This window comes from Procambarus clarkii, chromosome 20 (genome assembly GCF_040958095.1).
Source record: "Procambarus clarkii isolate CNS0578487 chromosome 20, FALCON_Pclarkii_2.0, whole genome shotgun sequence".
NCBI lineage: Eukaryota > Metazoa > Arthropoda > Malacostraca > Decapoda > Cambaridae > Procambarus > Procambarus clarkii.
In genome coordinates this window covers 21989254-22011821 of record NC_091169.1, presented here as the reverse complement: position 1 = coordinate 22011821, position 22568 = coordinate 21989254, and the positions used below count along the sequence as shown (strand labels likewise).

General features: G+C 45.6%; 1 protein-coding gene across 1 annotated transcript; it reads right to left on the bottom strand.

Annotated features, from left to right (window-relative positions):
* Positions 1-11599: 11599 nt before the first annotated feature.
* LOC138366751 (uncharacterized PE-PGRS family protein PE_PGRS46-like) lies at positions 11600-12067 on the bottom strand. The gene has a single exon (XM_069328028.1). The coding sequence runs from the start codon at positions 12065-12067 to the stop codon at positions 11600-11602; it is 468 nt and encodes a 155-aa protein (XP_069184129.1).
* Positions 12068-22568: the final 10501 nt, after the last annotated feature.

The window sequence follows — 22568 nt, the reverse complement described above, 5'->3', positions numbered from 1 at the left end:
ACACACATTCTCACCTCCCGTCTGCCTCATCCCAGGATGAGGGATGGAAACTAAGGACTTTTTAATATTTTAAACTAATTGAACAACCACTTGTTCTCAAAACACATAAGACTGCAAGTTACATATAATAGTTACTTACAAAATATATAAGTATAATGACACCTGTTTAATTACAGTATATAAACATTTCCTAACTAAATAAAAGTGACATCTGGAACTCTCAAACTGAACAGGTCCAGCTTTCCCGTATCAATCAGGTATTAGACTTGTGCAACGGCAACCGCTCTCCTGTCCACTGACGCTGCCAAACCACACGACAATTTACCCAAAACACAATGTGTGTACATATACATGCAATGATAAAATAAAATAATATTTATTTTAAATTTATATACGTATTCTGCTAGGAGTACGTAACACACCTCACCATCGTGGGCGCACCCACAACCTTCACCCCCCCCCCTCCTCCACCATCACCATCACCCCAACAGCGACAACCACCACCACAATTACCAACCCAGCCACAATTTACCACTACCCAAAATCGTCACCACATAATTACCGCCCCAGCCATCAAATACACCATCACCAGCATAATTAAATCCACTCCGCACATTAATTGCAAGTGGTTATCATAATTGTGCTAAAATCTTTAAAAGATAGGTAAACAACGCGCTGCAGGGTCGTTCCAGAGCTCATTATGTACCTCTGTAACCCCACCGTCCTCCACGGGATGGGTATGAGGTGCATAATAAATAACTTCAAAAAAATAATCAACTGACAATCATAAGTCTTGTGATTGTCAGTTGGAAGCTAGAAAAGGACAGCGACACACCAATATATTCACCATATATTCAGCAGGAGCTCAGCAGTTTGCGCTCGACCCGGCAAGAACATTTAGGCGGGTACATTTAGCTGTGTACTTATTACCAAAGTGTGAGCCCCCCCCCCCTCTCCCCTGAAACTTGTATCAAAAGCATATATGGAGACCTTCAAGGCCACCCACCCGGGAGGTACCACCCGACGCTGGATAAAATTAGATTACATGGTACTGCAGCAGCCGTCCTCTCCAGCGTTCACGTCGTCACTGAAATTATGTCCTAAACTCCCCGATCCTAACCTAACCGAGGACCCGCGAATACAAAAACAGAACATCACGTCAATTTTCGAGCCGCTATGGGTTATGTATACCATTTCTTGGCCTTAGGGGGGGGGGGGGGGCAAAATATCATGTAGTATTCGAGAGGACAGGTTGTTCTAGGGAAGGGGGTGTGTGGTGTGTGCATGGACGGGACTGCGTCTTACATACAATACTGTGATTCAAGATCGAACAGGGTGTTCGATCTTGTGCAGGCCCCGCTGGGAGGGGAAATAGCCCCCACCATCAGTCATCACCACTGGTCATGAGGCTGCAGCAGCGACAACACTGCCTGGAGTAACGAATGAAAACATCGTCTCCATCGTCGTCTCTGACGTGGCTGTGGTGACCGTCAGGTAAGCCGTGGCGTTGGTGCTGTGACCGTGGACGTGCACCCCGCCGTTCCCAACCCCCACAAGCAGAAGACTTCAATATGCGGAGCGTGTTTCAGCGGCACCAGGTACTGCTGTCGAGGGCGAGGGGGGATGGGGAAGAGGTTGGTGGTGGTGGTTGTTGAGAAGGGGCGGGGAGAGAGAATTGAAGGGATGATGAGGAGGAGGAGGTGCTGCTACAGTGAGGTACAGGGGGTAATATGAAGAGGTTCAGGAGAGGGGGGAAGGGGGCGCGACAACATTGCACTAGGCTAAGTCACTTCCTCACTATTTTTGGCTCTAAAGCTATTATGGCAACACTTGCCGTGCTGACGTCAGTCACCACACATGACCGAAATCGCTAAGTGTGAAGCTGGACTTCGCTGGCTTGGGGGGGGGGGGGGGGGGGCCTGGACTCGCTTTGCCTGAGTGCGAGCTTGTGCCATCCGTCCCGCACAGGTGGCTGAGGGGGCCCCGCACAGGTGGCTGAGGGGGGCCCGCACAGGTGGCTGAGGGGGCCCCGCACAGGTGGCTGAGGGGGGCCCCGCACAGGTGGCTGAGGGGGGCCCCGCACAGGTGGCTGAGGGGGGCCCCGCACAGGTGGCTGAGGGGGGCCCCGCACAGGTGGCTGAGGGGGGCCCGCACAGGTGGCTGAGGGGGGCCCGCACAGGTGGCTGAGGGGGGCCCGCACAGGTGGCTGAGGGGGGCCCCGCACAGGTGGCTGAGGGGGGGGCCCCGCACAGGTGGCTGAGGGGGGCCCCGCACAGGTGGCTGAGGGGGGCCCCGCACAGGTGGCTGAGGGGGGCCCCGCACAGGTGGCTGAGGGGGGCCCGCACAGGTGGCTGAGGGGGCCCGCACAGGTGGCTGAGGGGGGCCCGCACAGGTAGCTGAGGGGGGCCTGCACAGGTGGCTGAGGGGGCGCCGCACAGGTGGCTGAGGGGCTGCACAAGAGACTGGAAACCCCCGACAGGTAAGGCTGGAACTCCCCCCCGCCCCCCAACGGTTGCGGAGGGTCGACAAAACCTGCCCCGTCGACGTGACAAACAAAGCGACACAATTTTATCAGTTAACACAATATATTTTATATATCCCAACAACCAATTTGACGAAGCATTGTCATCTTCAGCAAAAGAAGGTCAGAGTAAATGTAGCACAGCCACTAAACATTACCTTTAGGCAAACAACAAAAATGATATAGATCTCAAACTATTAGTCACGGCAACAAATTGGGTCTAGAATTACGTGACTAGGCTATAAAGTTCAACTTCAGTTTAGCGAGCAAAGCTAAACGTGCGCGTGTGTATTACCTACTTGTGCTTGCGGGGGTTGAGCTCTGGCTCTTTCGGCCCGTCTCTCAACTGTCAATCAACTTTTTTTCCCACCCACCCACACAAGGAAGTAGCCGGTAACAGCTGTCTAACTTCCAGGTACTATTTGCTGCTAGATGAACAGGTGCTTCAGGGTAAAAGAAACTGCCCATTTGTTTCAGCCATCGCCGGGGATCGATCCCCACCCTAGGATTTCTAATCCCGAGCGCCGTCCATTCAGCCACCGCGTGTGTGTGTGTGTGTGTGTTTTGGATGAGAGAAATGGGTTGCCAGCTAGCATTACCGAGATAGTTCAACAGGTTGTAAGAGGAGACTTGATAGGTACGTAAGTGAGAAGTGGAGGAGGAGTGATGATTTTAAGGGTATAACGTAGTATGAGTCAACAGGCATGCTGAAGTGCTCTCTACTTGTCGTGTTCTAATGTGTACTCGCCTGGATGTCCTCTCCAGGCTGACTCCTACTAACCACCATGTATGTGACGTATTGGGAAATCCGGTGGTGTTCCAGGGTTGCTGAACGATGGATTACATTCAACCAAAGTTTGTGTCCAGCATCAAACCTGCAGCCATCACCACAAAGTCCTATCTCACTCGTCACCAGCTCTTGTCACCACCCTTCATATCCCCATTACACTATAAGCTATCACAAAACCTACTTTGTAACCACTTCTCGAACATTTTGACGTATAAATCCCCTAAGGCCAATAACTGACGTACTAAAAATAACAGCGGCTCGCAAAATTGACGTCCAGTTTTTTTTTTATTCGTGGGTCCTCTATTAGGGTAGGTTCAGTTAATTTAATACATCAGTTTTGTGACGATGTGAACGTTCAAGGACGGGCTGAACCCTCCCTCACAATTCGCCGTGACGACCACCAACAATTATTACCTAGCCACATGCCTTGCCAACTATCCCTCATAATCAAATACACAGTTGATAGAAGGTCAAGAGGCGGGAACAAAGAGCTGAAGTTCAACTCGCTCAAGCACAATTGGGCGAGTTCAGGTACACACAATACACTGATGGCTATAGATCAACACTCCACCCACGCAGCAGCACCAGCTTTCTACTCGCTCACATCTTACACTCCACAAAGATCGACTAACCAGCCCAACTAACAACGGCTCAACACTTCAGACCAAATTGTTCACAGTCAAACTGTCCGCTGAACACTTGCATGTAAATTTTAATAATAGTAATTCAAATCTGAAGATATTCAAGGCTATCAGACAATGTAAAAAAAAATCAATCACTACAGAACACCTCCAAAACCTTCAATTACAAGGAAGAAATTTAAAATTAAATGAGTTCCTAGTCACGTAGTAATTTGACAATCAGTCACAACTGCTACCATTGTAACGTTCGGTAACGGTTGCTAATAAATGTCACCACTTTAGGCTGTAATAATTGAATTGAATTCACCCCAGCGAACTGGAAGTCTGCTCTCACAACAGAAAATGCTCATCCATTTACAGGAGAAGGGGAGGAGGAGAAGGAACGACTAATGAGCAGTGACAGTGTCATATTCAACGTAGTCATCTATGGGAAAACAAATTGCGGGCAAATTAGCCAAAGGATGAATATGTAAACTAACTGACAGCAGACAACCCACCTTCAGTACCACTAGAGTTGAATAACTGATAACACAGCCCTCCGTAACAACCCCCCCCCCCCCACATCAGCTGCCTGGTACAGATATATTTACCGGGTATCTGCTACACACTTTCAGTATAGACAACACCAGGGTTGAAAAACAGATAACAGACTGCGACTAGGCTATCAATATACTTGACAGACCCACTAAGTTATCTAAATGCTTGACGGACCGACTAGGCTATTAGTATGCTTGAGAGACCGACTGTGCTATCAATATGCATGAGAGATTGGGATCAATGCTGCAGAAGAAGAAAGTGCAAATATTGGACAACCAGATGGACATTCCTTCAACCAACACTTAACTGGACTAAACTCCAGCAGCTCAGGAATTACCTACAAAATTAAACTCGCTGACAGATGCAGCCGAAGCTGTTTCATAAAGATTATTCAATTATAATTTACATGGATTAAAATATACAAATTATTAAATAAGCAAGTACAGAAAACAAAATTATCCCCCTCACCAACCTGTTTTTTGTATTAGTATTATTAAAACGCTTAGGTATACACTGCTACCGTTTTCTGTATGAAAGATTACTCAGTGTAAATAAAAAACTAGCTATAAATTCATCCAATATCCCCATCTCACATGATGGTTAGTCATACATGAGATCATGACATGTAAGGCTGATCTATTAGCCCCCACTAGCAAAATCTGGGATTTTGAATATCTGGGCACAAAAATATCTTCCAATATTCCTGAGTGTATGAAGTAATTACAGAGCTCAAAGTACCTCATGCCATTTGGTCTGAAATCACTGATAACTGGGCAATCACAGATATAGTGTTGGAGAGTATGTCCCAGCTCTTGTTGACATAGTTTATAATTGGAATGCTCACCATTGGGGGATTCATTACCTACAGCCAACTGCCATAGATATCGAAATCCCAGCCTAATTCTGGCAATTACAATGTTATACTGTCTAGTGGAAGTTTTATGCTGCCCGAACATATAATTCTAGGTTCTAAACATATCATATCTCTTTATACTCGTGCTTTCTGGCCTTTGAGTACAGAGAAACAAGAGAAGAGAGCAAGAGAAACTGCTCGTCTGTCTTCCCTAATTTCCTGAAATATTGCGGCTTTTACAGCAGAGATCGGAATGCTCATATCCAACTAAATTTCAGGCTTATCACATGCAGTTTTAGCTGCCTTGTCTGTGTCATCATGCTGGACACCACCTATGTGAGATGGTATCCATACAAATGAGACGCTGAAACACAGACCACAAGTGTGGGACTGAATAACTGGCTGAATAGTTATATTGTTACAACAGGTACAAGAAGGCGAGGCATAAAGAGCTATAGAACTCGCTTCCCCGTAGTCACTGTTAGGGAAGTACCAACAATGGTTACAACTGCAAGTACCTTACAATGGTTACAACTGCAAGTACCAACAATGGTTACAACTACAAGCACCAACAATGGCTACAACTACAAGCATTACTCCTCACCCCCCACCACCTAGCCTAGTCCTGGGCCCTCGGGATCTCTCTCCATATACGGGATGTCAGTGAGAGCCCAACTTTCATTCTTTAAACAAACTGGACTCACTCTCGTCTCGTCTCTCATCGGGACGTGTACTGAAGACTGTAAATGTCAAAATATGATGTCTTTAGTTCAGTTACGATGCCATCACGACTTCACCCCCCCCTGTAATCCAAAAAGTACAGGGATACATTTTTTCTTTGTTTCAGAAAACTTTGTATGTTTCTTTGTCTATTTGATGGGCCTTGGTGCTATTGCAGCTAAATATTAATCTTAAGAGGATGGCTGTGGTATTAATATATTCTCGCGTGTTTGTCTGTGGAAACTGGATACTGACGGCCGTTTCTAGTTACGAGTCGAATCCCTTTCACTCTCCTGTGTTCCTTCAGAATTGGTTTCATTTGTTCTTTTTCTTTCTTTCTTCATTTTTCCTGTTCTCCCAGGCCTACTTTTACCGTTAGTGTCTGTTGCAATTACTATTAATACCTCTACTGCCGTTACCACTCGTACAACTATTACTGTCGATTTCGCTACTTCAATTATTGCTACCCGGCGATACAGACGTGTCTGGAAGCTCTCAAACTCGACATATAACTGCCACTACTCCATACTTGCTCCAATAAATACAAATGCCAGTTATTTGTGGTCAGGAGTTTGACTTACCCAATTTCCAAGTGTTAGTATGACGTATTGGGGCTCATCATGGTGGTGGTGTGAACTTTACTGCACGAGGATGTTACGTGCGCTACTGTGAAGGTTATTACTGCAGGGGAATGGTCTGTCTTGGCGTAATGTAACGCCACGTTTGATGTGGAGTTATCAGGTGCACTTAGGACTTTACGACGGTTTTCCAGGCGATGGGATGGTACGATGGTAAACCACTAACACCACTCCAATCATATCATATCATGAATCGGTCAACCAATAAGAACTGTGCTTGTGGTTACAAGAGTCCATTATAATGGTAAGTTATGTTGTAACGGGAAGCTCATTCTGGTTAGAAATTAGGGTGCACCAGAGTTAGAGGCTGTATTTTGACTATTATTGCAGCCAGCGTGTAGTGTGGTTGATAGGGTTGTGTTCTGTAAGCTATGAGGCCACCGTGGATGTCAACAAGACATCGGGTTGGGACGTGGACATCGCCATAGTTATGATAGGTGTTACGAACACAACAGTCAAGACTTTCAGAAAGTCCGAGAGGACAAAATTGCTAGACTCAACGTGTGAAGGAAGAATCTTGTGATTTTAATTAACTGGTTACCGGGGGTTATTGACGGTGACCACCACCCTATGTGAACAGCATGTTGAGTTGAACTTCCAAGTACATTCACATTTATTTATGCAGCAACCAAAGACTATGAAAAGTTGCATAAAATTCCCCATCCCGCATGATGGTTAGTCATACAGGGGCACGTGATCAGAACCTAGGTTGGATGAATTATGAGGATATCCTCAAGAACACAGGACTGAATACAATCATTGCAAAGCTCTAGGTACCTGATACCGACAGGTCTGAAGCGTCTAATGACTGGATATTTAATAATGTAATGCGAGAGATCGTGACCTAGTTCTTACTGGCAGACTTTATACATAGAATGCCTCGGCATATTTATTTGTATTTTTTTATTAACATGGTTAAGTACATCTGCATTTATGCGGTTTACCTTAGGCTATATGACGAGTTACATAGTGTGTGTCAAGAACTAGCTATGCGATACTAAAAACCTGCCCATCTCCTAGGATGATAAGTCATACAGCGCCATGTGATCAGTAGAGCTGCTAGTGGCTTGTTTGTTACCGTGCTAGAAAGTCAAAGGTGCACGCCATTTGGGTGTAAAGTCCCAGTGGGGGCAACTACCGTGGTATGTCGTCTGCCAGAGGACGTCAGAGCGTCCTAGACACTTCACACAGTATGAAGTGCTATGAACACCTGGTCAATGAAGTGGCACAGCTTGCAAGGGTAGTAAAATAAGATACAATGAGGATTGGTGGTCCTTGAAAGGAGGATATCTTATTACTCGGCCCGTCGCTCTCGAGCGTTCCCAACGTCACAAAACTGATGTACTAAAGTACTCCGAACCTAACCTCACCGACGTCCCACGAATAGAAAACGAGACTTCGTCAATTTTGCAAGCCGATATTTTGAGTTTTTAGTACATCACTTTTTGGTCTTGGCTTTATACGTTAAAATTCCTATGTACTATTCGAGAGGATGAGTTGCGGTGGTGTTGGGTCAGTGAGATGGTTACCTCATGATGAGAGGACAGTGAGAGAAGGCTTCCTCATTCTGGAGAGAGAGGGAGGGGAGGTAGAGAGAGAGAGGGAAGGGGAGGTAGAGAGAGAGAGGGGAGGGGAGGTAGAGAGAGAGAGGGAGGGGGAGGTAGAGAGAGGGAGGGAGGGGAGGTAGAGAGAGGGAGGGGAGGTAGAGAGGGAGGGGAGGTAGAGAGAGAGAGGGGTGGAGGAGAGACAGGCAGATACAGTGCAATATGTTTGTTAAGTGGTTCCCTCACAGGTGGGCGTGAGGCGGCGCTGAACACACACCTCCTTAATGAGCTTCTCATGCCCGTGATACGAAGCGGAATGCCTCACTAATCCATAAATTCCGTGAGGTGATCTTGCCACACGAGTGGTGAGGGATATAACCGATACAGTTATCCAAGTGTGAGAGGAATATAATCCATAAGCTTCCATCATTATTTTCGTGGTGTGAGACGGAGGATCATTAGCTTCTTCTTGTACCATAGTTATCTTTTATACTTTTAATATATAAAATCACTTTAGATACTCGTTAACTTTTGTAATTATATGTATGGCAATAATGCATACTTTTAGGCTCTTCCTAGTCACTGTTTGTCCAAAAAACTCCGCCACTTGTCTAAAACATTGTCCCAATAATAAAAGTAAATACAAAAGTATATTAAAAAAATGAGGCGGCCAAAAAAACACTAAAAATAACATTGATAAAATATATAAAATGCTAAATAAAAGGCAACATGAGATATTACTAGAATTTTAGGTTAAGTGAAAAGTTAAGAGGCTGCAGTCGATTGGCGGTAGAACTCTTGGATGAATTTGAAGTAGAAGTGTGGAAACAGGAACTTGCAGATCCCTTGGTTTATCACACCGAGATGTGTCAAACATGTGCATAGGGCAAATAACAAAATCAGCAGACCAACAGACTGTTGTCACAGCTCGAATACGACTTGGCTACAAGTATCTCTAAGTTCGGCTAGTACAGGGATCTAGACGTGTGGAAAAAATAACATGGGCAATGCATCTTACTGCGAAAAAAATTGAGCCATTTCGAAATACATGTAAAACTAAATACACGCTGCACGAAATGGCAAACCATCTTATTACAAATAAAATATCTGAAATCCTTGCACTGTATCCATATTGCACTTCTAGTAGTTAAATGACAAGAATATGAATAGGCTGTGGAGTATGAAGACTAACAATTATAAGTAACAATTCTATGATCCTGTAGCATCATAAATATTTTATGCATTAGCAAAAGATCTACCATTAATATATAATAATCCATAACAATTTATAGATATTGTAATGATCTTTTTGCATCGATTATAAGATGTGTAGGTTAGATGAAATTGTTAACATAAAAATATGAGGTATGATTAAGACCGTTTGTGCCCTCTGTAATCATTTTTGCGCTACCGCTCCAACCCGTTCTCGCAAATTTAATAAGTCAATATTGACTTATTAAATATGTGCATAGGTGACATACTTAACATAATAGATACCCTTAAAAAGATTCATAGAAAACACCGACCTTACCTAACCTTGTTAGTATCTTAAGATAAGCATCTTATTGCTTCGTAATTACAATTATTACCTAACCTATAATAGGTATAGGTTAAGTAATAATTGTAATTACGAAGCAATAAGATGTTTATCTTAAGATACTAACAAGGTTAGGTAAGGTCGGTGTTTTCTATGAATCTTTTTAAGGGTATCTATTATGTTTAGTATATCACCTATGCACGTAGTTAATAAGTCAATATTGACTTTACGAATTTGCGAGAACGGGTTGACCGCTCACAGCAATCACGGCGAGGACTGGACTGAGGCTACGGCGACCAGGGACGGATCGTGTGCGTGGCCATGTTCAGTAATCATGGCTGTCCCACTCTGTTTACTGATAGTAGGTCATTTAGCTGGGGCCGGGGTGTATAGTTTGGTTCAGTATGTGCCTGGTGGTGGGGAAGAAGAGGTAAACCACTTGTTTTACATTCCGCTACTCTGAACAAAAAGTTCCAAGTAGCACGGGCTATGGTGAGCCCGTAGTGGACTAACCTGACCCAGGAGCGGGGCTGTAAGTGGTAAAACAGGCGAATATGTCCATAAAGTCACCTGGAAACAAAAAACAATAAAAGTTAGTTCTCGGCATTAAGGGACTAGTCTCATTATTTTAACACATTTACAAAATATGTACAACATTTTTGCCCAGGTGCTGTATTTGTTTGTTTTTAATAGGCTTCTATAATCCCTGACAGCATACACATGTCAACGGTGCAAGCCTGCAGTCCAGAGTCTCTTCAACAATCTCCGCTCTTACATAATGTTATGACAGTACTAGGCTTCTGTCTGGTAGTTCTCACTTCGCCAGTGAAACATATTTTAAGAGGTTTGTTCATAATTTCTGCCACATTCTTTAGTATCTAAGACTATACTGTCTGACCCCTTAAGCTGTAGCTTCACCTCATTTGGTGTAACCTCCATGTTGTATAGTCTCTCTCTCAAGGGTGTCTTCAATATCCCGGAGAGGTCTGTGTTCTTACCCTCACAGTTCTTGGAAACCAATGTTATCAGGACTGAATGTCAGTGTCAATCCACAAGTTCCATGATCCTGTAACATACACACGCGCGTGCGTGTCTCTCTTCCACACACTCACTCTCTAATATATTATATTATAATTCTTTTTTTAGTTGACTCTCTCCAGTTGGCCACTCCCTCCCCCCCCATACCCCAGTCCCGGGGCCGCCAGGGGTGGTCTGAGTTAGAAAGCTGCTCTGTCTTCACTTTCCTCAGACTCTCACCCCGAACATACTCACCCGTTTCGAACACCTGTTCCAAATATGGGCTTGATCTCCATCCGAACAGCATATTCGAACACATTATCCACCCACTTGACCCGAGTACCGACAACAAAAACAGAACACCACCCTATTTAATACTCACCCGTCCACCCCCCCCCCCCCCCGTTCGCTCCACTTGCCACTCCGTACAAAATACAATGGTCTCGCCTTAACAGAAGCGTACGACCCCAAACAACCCACCTAACCTATCGATGCTCTGAAAACGTTAATATTACAGTGCTATAATTTTTCCTAATGCATTGCATTTTAAACGGATTGGTCGATTCCGCTAAGAATGTGATGAATTTTAGTGGCGGAACTGTCACTTTAGTTCCTATTTGCCTTACTACCTTCTCCCCCCCCCGACACTTCCTCGCCTCCCCCCCCCCAGCACTTCCTCGCCTCGCCTCCTCCCCCCCACCCCTAGCACTTCCTCGCCTCCCCCCAGCACTCCCCCACAACACAGGTGCCGACAGACTCTACTTGATTACCACTGGAGCGTGGCGTTCACCTCCCACACCGTTAACGTTTTCCACACCCACTGAACCCCGTGTGAACCTCCGTCGACCCCCGACTGAACCTCCGTCGACCCCCGACTGCACCTCCGTCGACCCCCGACTGCACCTCCGTCGACCCCCGACTGCACCTCCGTCGACCCCCGACTGAACCTCCGTCGACCCCGTCTGAAAACGGAGTGACTGAACCTCCGTCGACCCCGTCTGAACCCCCGTCGACCCCGACTGAACCTCGGGGTTCAGTCGGGTGACTGAAACCTCCGTCGAAGTGAAAACGGGTGACTGAACCTCCGTCGACCCCGTCTGAACCCCCGTCGACCCCGACTGAACCTCCGTCGACCCCGTCTGAACCCCCGTCGACCCCGACTGAACCTCCGTCGACCCCGTCTGAACCTCCGTCGACCCCGACTGCACCTCCGTCGACCCCGACTGAACCTCCGTCGACCCCGTCTGAACCCCCGTCGACCCACCGCATCTCGCCTCCGAATCAGGTGAAAGAAAACATACCCAATCATTTCCGTCCTACCCGGGAACTGAACCCAGGTCCCCCGGTTGTGAGCTGTGGATGTTGACCACTGAATAAATTAAAATAGGCCTAAGCATTATACAAAAATAATGATTAAAAAAAAAATAACCTCAAAAATTAATATATAACCAACTTTTTTATGGGTGGAAAAGTGTACATTTTGTACATACATGCAGAGTAACTATAGATACTATGTTTTTTTTGGGGGGAGGGGGGGGGGCACGAAAGGCTTAACATCGCCGTGAATTTTCAGTCACACTAATATCACTATTACTGTCTTGTAACAATATTACCATGCTATATATGATCACAGTAACATCGTCTTAATATAGAAAACGATGTTTAAACAAGCGGTAACAAAACTAAAGTTGAACACTAATAAACAACACAACATTAACCGGAGTTAATGATCGCGGCTATCGAAAGCATGAGCGTTAACCTGGGCTACTAACAGTAGGAGCTTTAACACCATAAATCCCACATTAACAAAAGCCGCTAAAGTTAACGAGTGTGTTACCACGAGCTATTAACAGCATGGACATCAGCATATCACGAGAGCGTGCTATCTCTATAATCTAATCACCGCCGACCTGGCAAGTATATATAACATGGGTATCAAGCCTGGGAGATAACATTAAATAGCGGGATAACGGACACAGGGGTATAGGAGCCCCTGTGGGGCCCCACCCAACCCACGCTAAAAACACTTTAGTGTTTTGTTAACATAATTAAGATAAATACAATAAAAGGCAAAATATTATAGTATCTCAGGCAAGCATAATAAAGTGAAGAACACAGTGACTATATTCCTTAACGCGAATAACATTTCATTTTCAGATCAACGTATGTTTACACACACACACACACACACACACCACACACACACACACACACACACACACACACACACACACACACACCATATTGGGGTTACAAAAACGTAGGCCTAGTGACATCTACCCCCCCCCCACACTGCTTACCATATAGACAATACTGTAATATATAATATTCGCCCGCACACGGAAACTGTTGTGTTCATATAGGAGCGGTTGTGCATTCTAAAAGTGCGACAGAGAAAGAAAAATCGTGAGTGTGAGTGAATGGATCAATACATTTACACAGCCACCTACGAAACCTGTACATCTTTCCACAATCATTGCCGTGTTGTTTACATTTATGAAACAGTACAGGAGCTCGGAAGCACTACGAGGCTGTTGAAAGCAACAACCATGGGGTTGTGAAGTTCCGAAACTCGCAAACTATTTAACAAATGTCACCATTATTAAACAAAGAGAGATATACATGTTCCGTAAGTGATTGCGTAAAGGCCTGATTAACCCCACGTCATGCTGCGAGCCATTCTCTCTCGCCTAATGCGTCACATTCTCTTCAGAATCCATCTGTACAAAAAAATGCGAGGCTTTAGTTAAAAATATAACACCAACATTAACAAATACTGCGATTAGGTTAACGTGGGGGGTGGGGGGGGGATGGATGCGTTGCTTAGACTCTTACATTTTGTGCTTAAACAAGTTTTTTTTCTTTTTGAATGGCAAATCAAGAGCTGGTATATATATATTATATATTATATATATATATATATATATATATTATATATATAATATATATATATATATTATATATATATATATATATATATATATATATATATATATATATATATTATTTTATTTTCGCAAACCAACTCGGCCAAAGAGAGTGCGCGCTAAAGCGCACACACCCTCGGGAGCCGGCCGGCCGAGCGGACAGCACGCTAGACACGAAATCCTGTGGTCCCGGGTTCGATCCCGGGCGCCGGAGAGAAAAGAGCAGAGCTCAACCCCCGCAAGCACAACTAGGTGAACACACACACACGCACGCACGCAGGCAAATTACCATCAGGAGGAAAAGGTGGTAATGGACAATCAAAGCAAAACTAGTGATCAAAATCAGTCTACAGATGAACCAATAAAAAGAAGCCATGATACGCTCATCACAAACCTTGATGTGCCGATCATTACTTTGTATAATTCAATCAAAAGTAACAAGCATACTTTCTGCGCTACATTTGATACGCCCATAAACCATTGTGAGCGGAGCGGCACCCAATAAAAGCAGCCTAAGCGAGCGAGACAAGAGGACTGTAACAATCCTGAGGATTCACGCAAGAAGCCAAGATTGATCAAACACAACGACCCGTGTTTGTTCGCCAGTTGCAGTTGTTATTGTTGTTTTAGATTTAGCTACTCAGAAGGAAGTGTCCATGTAGCACGGGCTATGGTGAGCCCGTAATATGTTGCAGTCCTGGTGAAGTACACGGCTGCGCCTCACCGCTGTCTACCCAAAGCCACTGCACCAACTGTGGTGAACTTTTGCCACTAGTTTGTTGCACACCTTAAAACCCGATACCAAGCCTGGGTGCTCTGCCGGGCTCACTATAGCCCGTGCTACATGGACATTTTGTTCCGAGCAGCTGAATCTAAAACCATCACCACCCGAGTGCTTCATAATATACCCTTCACACAGTACTACAGAGATGGCTTTGTACCTCAATAATCCACTCACGCAGCAGTGGCTTTCAACTCGCCAACGTGTTCCACTAGTCGAGGATTTACCAACAATATCTCCACACATGAGAATCATAATTTAATAATTAAACTACAAAGCAGTCACTCACCCCTTAACAAACTAAGCCATCGTGCATTGCAAATCATTACAGGATCTTGCCTCCTCCACCCTTTAATCACGGCTAAGAAAGTTTACACATTAACTAGTTCCCTATTTACACGTGTGGGAATATATAGAAATTAAACACACGACAGACTAGCCAGAGAGCAAACGCGTAAAGAGACAAATGTCAGCATCCTGTCCAACACCATTCAGCTACAACGATCTAGCACTAGGTAGTGTACCCCTAGGACCACTAGTGCAGTGCTGCATGTAAACACGGCAGCATTCATTGGTCGTGTAATACAACAAGTGCAGCATTCCATGCTCAAGTATCCAAATATCACAGTTGCTCCAAACGTCTTTATAATGCAAACAGCAAAGCTCCCTAGGAGCCTATGGCCTGCCGTGTGGGGTAGGGGGTGTCACATCACTTTGACTTGGCCTTAGCTGAGCACATCTTGAGTGTTTTTGTTATGATTCAAAGGACCCATGAGGAGCTAGGACAAGCCCCAAATGGAGGCCGTCTCCACAGTGATTCACGAGTAAGGGACATCAAACTCAACCACGCCAGTCGATTGCTTAGACGCAACAACTTAATCCCTAACTTTGAATATCAAAGTTCAAAACTGTCTAAGGTGGTTTAAATACACGGCACACATGTGTTAAGAGCTCGACCCAAGATATGCATTTAGATGAACACGTGTGTACACGTTCATATGTGCACATGTACCAGTTGTGTGTGTGTGTGTGTGTGTGTGTGTGTGTGTGTGTGTGTGTGTGTGTGTGTGTGTGTGTGTGTGTGTGTGTGTCGGACATTGACCGGGTTACCATGTGTATTTCCTCACTGCCCGGAGGTGTTGACCGCAGACTTGCCTTCCCCCCCCCCTACCGCCACCTATGCAACACCCCATCCTCCCCCCCCCCCCCAGTCTCCAGACACCCATGCAACACCCCATCCTTTAGTCCGACAGCGCTTCGGATTCGTAGTCCTGAGGTTCCGGGTTCGATCCCCGGTGGAGGCGGAAACAAATGGGCAAATTTTCTTTCACCCTGATGCCCCTGTTACATAGCAGTAAAGATAGGTACCTAGGAGTTAGACAGCTGTTACGGGCTGCTTCCTGGGGATATGTTAAGTGAGGCCAAGGAGATTAAGGCCTCCTAGCTTCCTTCTTGGCATCAAGAAGGAAGCTTCCTTAGAGGCCAAGGAGAAAGATAATGAGACAAAAAGGAGGCCTGGTTGAGGACCGGGCCGCGGGGACGCTAAGCCCCGAGATCATCTCAAGATAACCTCAAGATTATACTCGGCTGGAAAAAAATGTAGTATTGGACAAAACTCCGCTGGACACTACCTTAATGGCCAAGTGTACCAACTAATGAATTGTCGCCTATCTAATCCCTGTATTAATTATATAATTGTATTAATTATTATTATATCTCCGTTGACATTACTATTGGGCACTGTTCTTATGTATGCGCTGGGTGTTTCCAGCGCATAGGTTCGAATCCTCATCACGGCCCCTACGGATTTTCTCATACATAAACTTTTAAATACATATCACAGCCCATTCAAACTCGGAACACATTCCCCCCCCCCCCTGCCCATCTCTGCTTGGCTCTCTGCGTGTCTGCCTGGGTGTCTGCCTGGGTGTCTGCCTGGGTGTCTGCCTGGGTGTCTGCCTGGGTGTCTGCCTGTCCCTCCCCCGTTCCCACCACCCCGCCACGTTACTAGGGTGTGCCTGAAGCCCTGCATCACCTGCATTCATCAAACATATCATCAATTCTCATCGTGTACAAGGATGACCAGCTTCTCCAGTACTCTCACTCTCACTATCTTACATACATCTACTGCTTGCTTCCCTAATGTTTTAATGGGCGAGTCTCCCGCACTGAATTTCACCACTGCACAAGTAAATTGTTGCGTCGATCACCAATGGTCAGATCTTCTGCTGTATTTAAGACTGGGACAAATGTCGAGCGAAATTTTTGCAACTGGACATGATGTGAACATGTGTTGGGACAATTTGTTGTTCAAAAATGTTAGTACAAAAAAAAGTTGCTGCACAAAATGGTAGTACATCAACCAGACTGTGATTCACACGTCAGGCTGCGAGCAGCCGCGTCCAATAGCCTGGTTGACCAGTCCAGTAATCAGGAGGCCTGGTCAGTGACCGGGCCGCGGAGACGCTAAGCCCGCGATACATCAGCGGCCTATGCGAGGCTGGCTAACATCAAAACTGCTTTCAGGAACCTGTCAGGAATCCTTCAGAATCTTGTACACCACATATGTAAGACCAATCCTAGAGTATGCGGCCCCAGCATGGAGCCCGTACCTTGTAAAGCACAAGACAAAGCTGGAAAAAGTTCAGAGGTATGCCACTAGGCTAGTCTCAGAACTAAGAGGCATGAGTTATGATGACAGACTACATGAACTGCACCTCACGTCGCTGGAAGACAGAAGAGCTAAGGGAGACATGATCACCACATACAAAATTCTCAGGGGAATTGACAGAGTGGACAAGGATGGATTATATAACATGGGTGGTACACGCACAAGGGGACACAGGTGGAAGCTGAGTACCCAAATGAGCTAGACACACATTAGAAAGAACTTTTTCAGTGTCAGAGTAGTTAGTAAATGGAATGCACTTGAAAGTGATGTGGTGGAGGCTGACTCCATACACAGTTTCAAATGTAGATCTGATAGAGCCCAATAGGCTCAGGAATCTGTACACCATAATCTGTTGGGAGCCGGTCGGCCGAGCAGACAGCACGCGGGACTTGTGATCCTGTGGTCCCGGGTTCGATCCCGGGCGCCGACAAGAAACAATGGGCAGAGTTTCTTTCACCATAAGCCCCTGTTACTTAGCAGTAAAATAGGTACCTGGGTGTTAGTCAGCTGTCACGGGCTGCTTCCTGGGGCTGGAGGCCTGGTCGAGGACCGGGCCGCGGGGACACTAAAGCCCCGAAATCATCTCAAGATAGCATAGGCTACAGTAAATTCTAGAAGTTGCCGATGTTAACCTGTGTGTCTCACCCCTTGCACTGTACTAGAGTTATCTACTCGTGAAACAACTTAGTTATCTACTCGTGAAACAACTTAGTTATCTACTCGTGAAACAACTTAGTTATCTACTCGTGAAACAACTTAGTTATCTACTCGTGAAACAACTTAGTTATCTACTCGTGAAACAACTTAGTTATCTACTCGTGAAACAACTTGAGTAGACTATCTCAGGACTCGTCTCTTAACTCCTAAGCAAAATATTTTAAAATCAACCAATAACTACGAGCTAAACATTTGTTTGTATCTTAACTAAATAATGCTCAAACAAAAATATTGTCTTAATACCAAAACAATGCTATATGAGTAAACATTTGTGAGTGGAGATATTCGTTATTTATAGACCAGACACTGGAACGTTATATAAAATTGGTGTGGTCGCGCGTGTTTGGAGTCGCGGGCGAGTGTGTGTGTGTGTGTGTGTGTGTGTGTGTGTGTGTGTGTGTGTGTGTGTGTGTGTGTGTGTGTGTGTACTCGCCTAATTGTGCTTGCGGGGGTTGAGCTCTGGCTCTTTGGTCCCACCTCTCAACCGTCTATCAACAGAGTGAGTGAGTGCGTGCGTGCGTGCGTGAGTGCGTGCGTGCGTGCGTGCGTACGCCAGTTAAGCTATAATACGGTTGGGTTGCGGGGGCCGTCACCTTGAGGCGCACACCGTGATATTGAGACCCTCGCCATGACAGACAGACAGACAGGCCCTCGCTATTCTTCATCTTATTATAAAACTAAATACGTAGAAGACTGCGACCACTCTATTTACATCTATATTACTTTGTTAACGCAACACCCATACGTACAAATTTCCACTGTCAACCTAAGCAGTAAAATACTGTTATCATTAGGCTAGATTTAAGGTTAAAGTCCACAGAACCTCTTCGATACTTGCGAAGTTAATAGTATTTGCACACTGAAGTGCGTAGAAAGGCTAAACAAATCAATGAGATGTGGCAAATGAGGGCGGACATGGTGCTTGGCGGCGAGTGGCACTTCTTGTTGTTTTAGCTGTTCGGAACGAAAGTTCCAAAGTAGCACGGGCTATGGTGAGCCCGTAGTGGACTTGCCTGGCACAGGAGCGGGGAAGTGGCGCTGTACGCCGCCTGTGTACCCCCAGAGTGGAGCTCGGGTGTGGTGGTGGTGGTGGTGGTGCGGTGGGGGGAAAGGGCGGGGAAGCGGTTCAGTAGGAAGGGGGAGGTACTGAAGGAGGAAGGGGGGAGGGGCGAAGAGAGTTCCAGGTATAGGTGTGGGGGAGAGTCATGGGGAGGAGAAGAGGAAGAGGGGGTGAGGGAAGAGGCATGGAGGGTGGGGGAAGAGGCATGGAGGGGAGGGGGAAGAGGCAGGGGGGTGGAGGAAGAGGCAGGGGGGGGAAGAGGCAGGGAGGAGGGGAGAAGGTCACTAGGTAAACAAGAGGAGCGGTTATGTGGGTGGTGTTTTTTTTTTTTTTTTTTTTTTTTTTACATTTTGGGTGGCTTAATCTTCATCATCATCGGGTGGTGTTATTAGTCAGTGTTCCCTCCAGGTGGGCGAGGCAGCGGCAGGCGGCACTCCCACTCAAATCATTACTCAGTATCTCCAAAATATAAAAGATATAAACGAAAGTAGTCAACTACGCGCACAACAGTTCCCTATGAAGCGATATACGAAATAGGCTGATTTAAAAGAATACAAGACAAACGATGTAACCATAGTGTCTTCAAAGTTTACTAGAAAGAATAAATGTTTTTTGTTTTCTTCAAGACTGACTACCTTGCAGGAAGGTCAGCTGGGAGGTGGTGGTGGACCTCCCCCCGCCCACACACACACACACACACACACCCACCCACCCACCCACACACACACACACACACACACACACACACACACACACACACACATACAGGGTACTGGTATTGTGTGGTAATTTAGCTCACCTGGAGACGCTGCCTGGCTCATGATCAGGTGTAGGCTACGTATCTACGCATCTCAAGTGCATGTCTACCCAGCTTAATGCGCACACAACCCGCTGTGCACGTACGGGCATGTATCACGCATCGAGAACGCACAAGTACGTGCTGACACGTACATGTATGTACGGGCGTACGCACTCCACAACCACGTTAACAGAATAGTTCATACGAAGGGTTAAGTAGCCGCAATGAACAATAGAATGGCGATACGGTTCAGAGACGGTGACCGACGAAGTTTGTGCAAGGTCAATACTGCGTAAGATGCCAAAAAGGTCTTTACGACACAACAACAATTGCCAGAACAATAGTGGACGACACCACAATACAACACTGTAGCCAGAGGAGAGCTCAGCACGCACTCTAGTGAACTGGACATTGTAGTTTGACGCCTAGTGACAGTAGAGGTCAGAAGACACCTGCCTTACCGAAGAGGTCACATCGAGGAAAAAACTACTCATAGATTTTTAGGCTAGAACCGTGTGCAGGTAGGACGATTTCGGCACAGTTCCTTCAACTTGGCCTCTGTACATTCAGCAGTAATTGGAGACGCTTATCTTAAACCGATTGCGGAAAATACGTAGATTCAGCCATTAAAACGAGCTCTGGTACGAACAGCTCCAGGCTTGGGAGATAAAATCCCACTCTTGAACCTTACAAGGTTGGCGAGAAAAAACAAGGTAAATGAAAAACAAACACGGTAGAATAAACATAAATGGTTCACTGAAATAAGAGGCAGCACGAAAGTCAAACATGAAAACAATGCCTCGATCAAAGCACTTGCCAAACTGCACAAACTCTCCATTGTCTCGGACACACACACTAAAATAATACATATCCATATTGTGGAGATTGGAAGGGTTAACTGTCACTGGATACTTGTGTAAAGGAGGAAATGTAGATGTTTATATCTCAGAATGTTTGGTAATATGTTTATTGTTTGTGATGTGTGTATATGTATGTATTAACACGATGTACTGAACGGGGTGAGAATAGCTTAAGCTACCTCATCCCTTTGTGTGTATTTTACATCAATGAACTTATTTCAATTCAATTGTCCTGGAGAGAGAAATGTACAGCGCCAACAGTTGAGAGTGTAGGCCAAAGAGGGAAACTTTCCCTGGCTGTGTGTGTTGAGTCACCAAGACCAAGATATCCACAGTACACAGCTCGGGATAGCGGTTCTCCAAGTTCGAATTCCCTGCCTAAGGTCCCGGATGTATCGTTTATCTTGCAGCACCAGAGCAAAACAAAAAAAACTGTTTAAATATTTAAAGTAATTTCTCAAGGTCCGTGTGATGATGAATAAATTTAAATACAATAAGAGGATGTTAGTGTATGTCTCATACCTAATAAATGAGACTTGACATGTCTGAAAACGAGAATAGCAAAGGTTATTCAATTCACACCTTCCATCAAATTCATTTATGTACGTCTCATGTCTCTCCTTCGTGACTTTTCTTCTAATATCTCGCCTCTCACCGATAAACTTAGGCCTTGACCTTCCTTCTTCATGTTTTTTAACTCAACGTGAAAATAATATAGTCAGTAAGTTACAAACGAGTAACAACAAGGGACACCCGACATAGTAAGACTGACTGACAAAAACAAGCAACAAGAAGATGCAGCAAATGTCACCCCCCAAGACAAGACACGAGCCCTGACCTACAAATCTTCCTCGTGGATAAAAGTCTTCCCCTTGCTCCATGATGCTCCATCACCCCCAGTTTTCTAACTGTAGCAAGTGCATACAGGTGATTGTAACCCTTCCATCGGCCGCCCACGGCATGGGTGTGCATGATATGGAAATTAGAGTTGTATGTAATTGACTCCTACTAACAAACTCTCTCTCTTCGTGGTAAGGGCCCCTTGAGGTCACGATGAGAGCGTCGGCCTCACACACATAGGGTCCACGGTTCGAGACCCATACAGCCCAGGTGGCTGGAATGTCACGGTGATGTTAGTTTGATAAACTATGAAGATAATTTATGTCAACAAATCTAACTGTCTAATCAGTGATGAAACTTGTTTTCATACAAAAATTTGTTCTGTGGCTTTTTAGACCCAATTATGCGTCACTAACTTTTTCCACCACCACTCACAGGATACCAATGGAGTACATAAGAAATTTAAAACAAGTACCAGTACTCCCAGTACTCTTAATAAAAATCCACCACTACCTAGGGAACCGGTCGGCCGAAGCGGACAGCACGCTGGACTTGTGATCTTGTGGTCCCGGTTCGATCCCGGGCGCCGGCGAGAAACAATGGGCAGAGTTTCTTTCACCCTGATGCCCTGTTACCTAGCAGTAAAATAGGTACCTGGGTGTTAGTCAGCTGTCACGGGCTGCTTCCTGAGGGTGGAGGCCTGGTCGAGGACCGGCCGCAGGGACACCTAAAAAGCCCCGAAATCATCAAGATAACCTCCCTTAGGGAACCTCCATATCTCCGGAAACACCAGAGTTAGGCCTACACTAGTTACAGAGAAAGTGCTATTACAAGAGCTACTCTGTAATGCTTTTGCGCTACCGCTCACAGGATGAGTATGGGGTGCACAATAAACTAGCCGCCTTCGGCGGCAACAATCAAAATAGGCCTACACTCCGAAGGTTATAGCATAATAGGCTTCGGCTTAGTCTAGCTATCAAGCCTAATCTGGCTCACAAGGTGGACGTTAATTCCCTGAGAGAAATATCTGAATAAAACTCTCCATAATCCTCTCCGTCCCACAAGACTGGAGACTTGGGCCATGTGAGGAAGTTGCTATTTATACCCAACCACTC

Coding starts and splice junctions, on each gene's coding strand:
- LOC138366751 (XM_069328028.1), bottom strand. CDS start 12,067: ATGCGGTGGGTCGACGGGGGTTCAGACGGGGTCGACGGAGGTTCAGTC.